The following is a 7962-nucleotide window of genomic DNA, read 5'->3' on the forward strand; positions in this document are numbered from 1 at the left end:
GTAGAAGACCAGTATTTATATTATTATTGTGGTGAATTATAATAAAAGTATTAATTAGATTAATTACTATTGTTGGTATAGGAATGGTACGGCCATGATGATTTGCTGAAGTACGGGCTTTGTACGCGCTTCTGCTTCTCCTCTCTCTCTCTCTCTCAACGGGATCCCTCTCTCCATCTGCAGTCAACATGAGCTCTCTCTCTCTCTCTCTCTCTCTCTCTCTCTCTCAACAGTATATCTACCAACGCTAATGGAGCGCTTACCAAGACACATTCTCTCTCTCTCTCTCTCTCTCTCTCCCCAAAAAAAACCAATCCCGTGTTTCATTCATTCCCCCCCACCAGCCTCCATAGCACTCTCAGTCGCGCATGCATGCACAGACAATAACATTCATCCCTGCTCCCCCCACAGCTCCATCGATCACCATGAATTATATCGACATGCGGCCTTCCTCTGATCATCTCAAGCTCATCGCCGCCCTCCTCCTCCTCTCAGCCTTGATTCCACCCTCTTTGTTTCTTGCAGGTAAAATATTGATTTCCTTCGCCCACTACCCCCTTTTTCGAATCAATCGTTGCAGTATTAATTATCAGCTGTATGCTCATTCTATCATCAATCACTTGCAGTATTAATTACTAGCTGTATACTCCTTTCATCAATCACTTGCTGCTAAATGCCATTCCTCCGTTTTGACCATCGATTGCCGGTTCATCTCCTTTTGATGATTTGATGCAAATTTCTTCCTAGTTAAGTTATTAGCGGCAGCTGCTTCCTATGGCTGCTTTAATTATAATTACTTCGAGCCTGCATTATAAATCTATCTCTGAGATCTATCTCTGAGACTTAATGGCAGATTGGGCCGCCTAAAACATTAGGATCCAAATCGCAACACAAACAATTATGATCCAAATTGCAACACTAGATTATCGGTAATCTCTTGGGCCGCCTAAAACAATTATGATCCAATTCGCAACACTAGATTATTGGTAATCTCTTTGAAGCTTCTGCGAATTAACCGATCAGAGACCCGTTTCTAGATCATCGATTAAGCTTTAATTATGGTCTGAATTGCCTAATCTGTGGGTCGGAGATTGCTGATTCCTCTCTAAATTTGCACGATTCAATCGGAACTCGCACTCCAGATTGCAGAATTGGATTCAAAGCAATGCGCTTTCCTGTTTTTATGGATGCAGGTGTGAAAGGATCCGATCATGAGGAGGAGTTCGAGTACGACCATGGTCCTATGGGGCCTCAAAATTGGGGAAACCTAAGCCCGGAATGGAGGAACTGCTCGATTGGGCGATCTCAGTCTCCAGTGGAGATCAAGATGGAGAAGGGCTATCTCCAACATGACATCATGGATAATTGCAAGCTTGGATTCCACTACACAAGTGGACCTGCCATCCTCAAGATAAGAAAGCATGATGTGGAGGTCTGTGCACGCATTAAACATGCTCTTTCAAATTTGTTTACATAGCTAGCATGATGTGTGGAGGTGTGTGCATACATTAAACATGCTCTTCCAAATTTGTTGATCTCATATCTAGCATGATATGGAGGTACTATGTATGCATTGAGCATGCTAGTCTTCCATCTAAGAACTTGTTTCCATGTCTCATGTAGTTTTGATTTTGATTCCATGTTTGTGTGTCTCATCTTAAATTTTCCAAGCATGATGCTGCATTATGTTATTTTGACCATACATGCTAATCCAAACAAGATCTCATTTTCATGTCCATGCATCTAAGCATGCTTTGTTATGTTCCTAGTGTGATTTGCTTTTTCTTTTGTCCAAATGGTCAAATCATGATGGGATTACAAATCGTGGATTACAAGAGATTGTGTGTATAATAAATTGGTGTTCGTTACATAGTGCAAATAAATATTCTCATGCATTTTATTGATGTTTCTTACCAAGTTAACACTCAATGCAAATAAATGTTAAATCATGTCGTATAAACTGCTATGTATTGAGGTTGATGTAGTGTTTGGTATGCCTTCACGATCAGTCATATCAAGGCTCCAATTGGTATAGAAATCCAAATCCAAACATTTTATATCCAATTTTCATGTTGCTAATATATTCATGATGATAATGATTTCATAGATCATAAAAGCAAGTTGTCCTATTGGGAATAAATCCTTTGCACATTGATGTTCAAATTATTGCAATCTCTCTATCTTCACAATCAAGAATAGACCCTCACTTTGGATTAAACTATTTCATTTTATGATATGATTCAACTTCCATTTGTCCTTGATTTATAATTCTCTCATTTACTTATCACTGTATTGCTTGTGCACATCTTTTGGTTTGACAGATTGATTGGGTTGAAGGAGCTGGTGGTGTTATTTGGAATAAAACACATTATAATTTGATGAGTCTACACCTCCATGTTCCAAGTGAGCACCGTGTATATGGTGAGAGGTATCTCTCTCTCTCTCTCTCTCTCTCTCTCTCTCTCTCTCTCTCTCTCTCTCTCTCTCTCTCTCTCTCTCTCTCTCTCTCTCTCTCTCTCTCTCTCTCTCTCTCTCTCTCTCTCTCTCTCGTAAAGGGTTGCAATATTTTATTTGCAATGCATTACAATAGCTTTAATTTACATTTTTAAGGTATTAGAAAGGCAGATTATGGCATTCATATGAATTGTGAAGTTCCCTAAACTTTGATTGATGGTGATAAATTTTCCATCATGCATATGAAGGCCTCGAGGGGAGCTTTCCTAAACTTTAAATGATGGTAATTTTTCCATCATGCATATGAAGGCCTTAAGAGGAGCTCCCCTTTTCTTTTAAAATATTTGGAAGGGCATATATCTATTTTTCTAAACTTAGTAGCATTCACATGAAGGATATGATATTAGTAACCTTCCCTTGGAAGAGTAAGACTTGCTTCCAAGGGTGTTGCACCCCCCCCCCCTTCTCTCTCTCTCTCTCTCTCTCTCTCTCTCTCTCTCTCTCTCTCTCTCTCTCTCTCTCTCTCTCTCTCTCTCTCTCTCTCTCTCTCTCTCTCTCTCTCTCTCTCATGCACACGCACATTCATGGATCTTGTACGTTTTGTAGGTACCCACTTGAAGTTCATTTAGTGCATGAAGATTCTGACAAAAGGTTTCTAGTAGTTGCAATTCTATACAAATATGGAAAGGAGGACAAAGTTCTCTCAAAGGTATAATATTCACCTTTCTTTTGCATAGTTTTTATAAGGTATAGCTTGTGAACTTTCTTTTGCATAGGTTTCATAAGATAGATAGCTTGTGTTGTCATCACCTTTCTTTTGGCCATCTTTCACAAAATGAATGACTTGCTTTTCCAATTGATTCTCACATCTTGAAAGTGCATTCAATGTTTGTTTTTAAACACTATAGTTACCAAGATGTTTCCTTTGATGTAGAAGTACCTTATGGAAGAGTTTCCCTATCTCCATGAAAGTGAGAAGATAGAGCATCATGTTAGCAATGCTTGAGCATCATGTTAGCAATGCTTCAATTAGTAAGTGCATTCAATGTTTGTTTTTATGTAGTATAGTAACTTAAGTGTTTTCTTTGTTGTGCAAGTAGCTCATGGAAGAGTTTCCCTATCTTCATGGGAGTGGGAAGACAGAGCATCATGTTGGCAATGCTTCAATTAGTAGCATGAAACTTGGAGATAAATTCTACCATTACATGGGGTCACTCACTACCCCTCCATGCACAGAAGGTGTGACATGGATAATCATGAAGAAGGTAAATCTCATCTCTAAACATTCTAAATAAACACAATTCTCCAATTTTTATACTATTGAATCGCAAGATATCCTATGTGAATCATTTGAGATCTTTGATTTTTTGCATTCTTCTATTTTGCAGAAGAGAAATGTGTCCCAACAACAAGTAAATGAAATTCTAGATGCCGAATTGGTAAGATTACCTATTCTCAGTACTTTTGACGACTTTTCCATGTGAAAATTTAAGTGTTGAATTAGTGGGGTCAGACTCAACCTATTTAAACTTTTAATGGCTTTTCCATGTGACAATTTTTATGATGGTACATTGATATTTCTACACAAGGTGGACTTAAACTACTTTACCATTGCATTTTAAACATGTGTCATGGCAAAAATAATTTAGAAGTTAAAACGTGTTCTTGTATAGCTAGTACTTACATTCCATTATCTTTCTTTCTTGTATAGCTAATACTTACATGCCATTATCTTTCAATGCATTGTAGGGTGAAAATGCAAGGCCTCTACAACCTTTGAATGGAAGGGTTATCTACAAGTGTGATAGTTCATAGGCAGATGATTTGATGATGTCTAATAGTGACAATCTCAATTCATAGACCAATGATTTGAAGATATCTAATAGTAGCATGCTCATTCTTCCATTAATTAGCATGGAAAAAACGTGTAGCTTCAATCAATCATGAGCCCTTGAGAATTACATGTGTTATTGAGGGGATAATGTGATTGCTCTTCAAAATTGCATGTGTCATAGTCCAGGGGATAATCACCATACTGTTTACAAATAACTTACATTATTTGAGGAATTTTTGAATTAGTATTAAATGAATTATAGTAACTTGATCAAATTTCTATATGTGCTTTGAATCTTCTCAAATTAATGCTAAAATTCAAGAAGCAATACAATGGATGCTCGGGGGTCTCTATGATGATGCAAATCTACGTCTCATCCATGTAGAGGGTTACAATTATCAAAAAGGATATCCAATTGGCTTGTTAGTAATTGTGCAATGATAACTTGACTAGGCCTTACTAGATTTTTGTACTAAGCTTGTAAACATATTTTGCTATTATAATAATTGTATATGTTCTATTTGTTGTTTGCTTGGTGTTGAGGGCCATCGAGGGCCATGTGTGATGGTGGAAGATAAAATTAGTGATCCATAGTTAATTATAATTTAATAATGATGTGGTGTTACCTCGTTTCCATGAACACATCAATCATTTTGGTGAGGAAGGTAATTGTGGATGGGTTGGTGGATCAAGAGGATATATATGTGGGAGACTTGCAAGATATACTATGCTTTTACATCTAGGTGGGACTTGTACATCTAGGTCATGCACCAACATTGGTGGATCAAGAGGATATATATGTGGGAGACTTGCAAGATATACTATGCTTTTACATGTAGGTGGGACTTGTGCATCTAGGTCATGCACCAACCCCCCCTTCCCCCTTTTTGCTCATGTGATTTTTATTTTCTCCAAGCATTTCAACACTACCATGCTACTATCCTTTCTATCCAATCTTTCTTTTTAATATTTTTGGAAAAATATACCATGCCAAAAAAAAGGTATGGAGCCAAAACTAAGAAATGGGTGAGATCAGCCACAACAACCATAGTAGTCTCCCTCCTATCTTCCAATATATATTCTTTTTTTCCTCCATTCTTGCATACACCTAAAACAATTTTAGAGCTTAATAAATATGTTTGTGGTTAGTAGTTTGGCATTCCAACACATCAATCACTCTCCTTGATAGCCAACAACCATAGGAGTCCCCCTCCTATCATCCTTTTTTTTTCTCCACTCATATTGTATACACCTCAAACATTTTAGAGCTTAATAATTATGTTCGTGCTTAGCATACATAATAAACTTGGCATTCAAACACTAGTCAATCACACTCCCTTGTAGTCTCCCTCCTATCTTCAACTCTTTTTTTTCTTCCTCTCCACTAGTCTTGCAGCAAACATTCAAAACATTTAGAGCTTAATAATTATGTTTGTGCTTGGCATACCCAATGAATTTGGCGTTCCAACACTAGTAAATCACACTCCCTTCTAATTTCTCTATTTTTTCAACTAACCTTGATCCCTCCCCTCCCCCCCACCCCCCCCCCCCCCACCCCTCACCCCACCAGCCACCACACTCACTCTACTCTCTCCCCATGCCACCATTATCTTGTTCCCATTAACCACCCCTCCCTCCTCTTTCATCACCCTCCATCCCCTTTCCATAAGCCTCCCTCCCCTCCTTGCCACAACCCTCTCTCTCATGAGCATCCCCTTGTTACCCCCTCTCCGCTTGTTTCAACTTGTTCCTCTTATTCACCCTCCCTTGTCACTCTCCCCATGTCATTGCCATCCCCTTAGGATTATCCACAAATCCTAAACCCTCTCCCTCCCCTTTCCACCCTTCCCCTTTTGATACATATACACACCACATACATATATGTACTCCCTCATACCAACCTCTCATATCATCTCTCTCTCTCATCTAAAATTTTGATTCTTATTTTTTCATGCATTAAACTAACAAGAAAACCAAGAAAATATCTTACACAATAATAAGAAAAAGTTTAACTTTCAATAACTATAAGAAGCTTCTTTCTTTCTCCAAAAGAGGGTGTTAAATAGCTTCTTCTTTCTTTGTCCAAAAGAGGTTGTCAAATAAACTTTGCTTGCTTGCATTGATAGAAGTCCCTATATTTGTCCAAATAGTACCTTTCACTAGCATCAAAGAGTCCAAGCTGGCATAAAAGTTATAGTTTGATATATCTTATTGAATAAGTATGAGTTGATCAATGTTTGGTCATGAAGGTGTTTCACTTAGTACTTGGGAGAAGACTGTCCACTTAATGATTTGCTCTCAAGCATGGGTTATCCTTGGCACACATATTGGTCTACTTCCCTAAATGACTAATGGCTATGTTTTTCAAGGAGTTTCATCCCAAAATATTCTATTTTCCTAACCTTATTTTTTCTTGAGAATTTGCCATGTCATATTTTGAACTAAAGGCCTAAAAACCTCATCATTCATACTAATAGGGCAAAGCAAACTAGGCTCTTTAGAAAATGACATGTAGAGTTCCATTTCTCTCTTGCAAAAATGATTCATGATATTGAAGGAGTGGAAGTTGCCCCTAGCTTGAGCCACCTTTGCAAGGATATTGAAGTGAGTAGGAATAACAGACTTAACAACATATTTGTAGAAATTGTACATACTAAAAAGGGAAAAGCATGGACTAAAAAAAACAAAAGCATGAAACCAAAATTAGAAAGGGAAATTTTCATTAAATAAGAATTATCATATAAATAATTGTTTTCTCAAATAACAAGGACTAGCATTCTTTGTGTGTGCTTCATGCTCAAGGAATGCAACTCAAAATAGCATTGTGAAGAAAGCAATGCTGCTATGCTACCATATGACAACTTTGGTTCTCTCTCTCTCTCTCTCTCTCTCTCTCTCTCTCTCTCTCTCTCTCTCTCTCTCTCTCTCTCTCTCTCTCTCTCTCTCTCTCTCTCTCTCTCTCTCTCTCTCTCTCTCTCTCTCTCTCATATGAGACTATATATGCAAGGATGAGAGTCAATAAATAAGAATTATCATATAAATAATTGTTTTCTCAAATAACAAGGACTAGCATTCTTTGTGTGTGCTTCATGTTCAAGGAATGCAACTCAAAATAGCATTGTGAAGAAAGCAATGCTGCTATGCTACCATATGACAACTTTGGTTCTCTCTCTCTCTCTCTCTCTCTCTCTCTCTCTCTCTCTCTCTCTCTCTCTCTCTCTCTCTCTCTCTCTCTCTCTCTCTCTCTCTCTCTCTCTCTCTCTCTCTCTCTCTCTCTCTCTCTCTCTCTCTCTCTCTCTCACACACATATGAGACTATATATGGAAGGATGAGAGAGAGAGAGAGAGAGAGAGAGAGAGAGAGAGACTCCTCATGTGTTGGGTCACTCCTTACATATCTGGCCTCCTCCATCTCCACCTCTCTCTCCTCTGTCATCCTTGCATATATAGTCTCATATGAGAGAGAGAGAGAGAGAGAGAGAGAGAAGCCATATCCACAATTGCACCCAACCATCAAACACTTTCATAAAAAGTGATTAGCCTTTATTTATCACAACCATGCATATCTTGATAGCAATCATAGGATTCACATTCCAAGAGTGACTTACCTTTTATGTGTAGCCCTTGGAGAACTCCCATTCCATGATGCATATATTACTCCTCGCTTACATAGCT

General features: G+C 38.2%; 1 protein-coding gene across 1 annotated transcript; it reads left to right on the plus strand.

Annotated features, from left to right (window-relative positions):
* The first annotated feature begins 228 nt into the window (after window positions 1–228).
* LOC148021059 (dioscorin dioA3-like) lies at window positions 229–4554 on the plus strand. Its single transcript, XM_087698091.1, has 7 exons — window positions 229–525; window positions 1194–1432; window positions 2322–2428; window positions 3061–3163; window positions 3555–3719; window positions 3843–3893; window positions 4204–4554. The coding sequence occupies exons 1-7, from the start codon at window positions 369–371 to the stop codon at window positions 4267–4269; spliced, it is 888 nt and encodes a 295-aa protein (XP_087554217.1). The 5' UTR covers window positions 229–368; the 3' UTR covers window positions 4270–4554.
* Window positions 4555–7962: the final 3408 nt, after the last annotated feature.

The sequence above is a fragment of the Lygodium microphyllum genome, chromosome 18 (genome assembly GCF_053477565.2).
Source record: "Lygodium microphyllum isolate KBCC chromosome 18, Lygodium_microphyllum_v1.1.10, whole genome shotgun sequence".
Taxonomy (NCBI): Eukaryota; Viridiplantae; Streptophyta; class Polypodiopsida; order Schizaeales; family Lygodiaceae; genus Lygodium; species Lygodium microphyllum.

What these genes read in the sequence shown, in the direction of transcription:
- LOC148021059 (XM_087698091.1), top strand. Translation starts at nt 369, where the DNA reads ATGCATGCACAGACAATAACATTCATCCCTGCTCCCCCCACAGCTCCA. An exon ending in TAAGAAAGCATGATGTGGAG is followed by an intron (nt 1,433 to 2,321) that starts GTCTGTGCACGC and finishes TTGGTTTGACAG; the next exon opens with ATTGATTGGGTTGAAGGAGC. An exon ending in CACCGTGTATATGGTGAGAG is followed by an intron (nt 2,429 to 3,060) that starts GTATCTCTCTCT and finishes TACGTTTTGTAG; the next exon opens with GTACCCACTTGAAGTTCATT.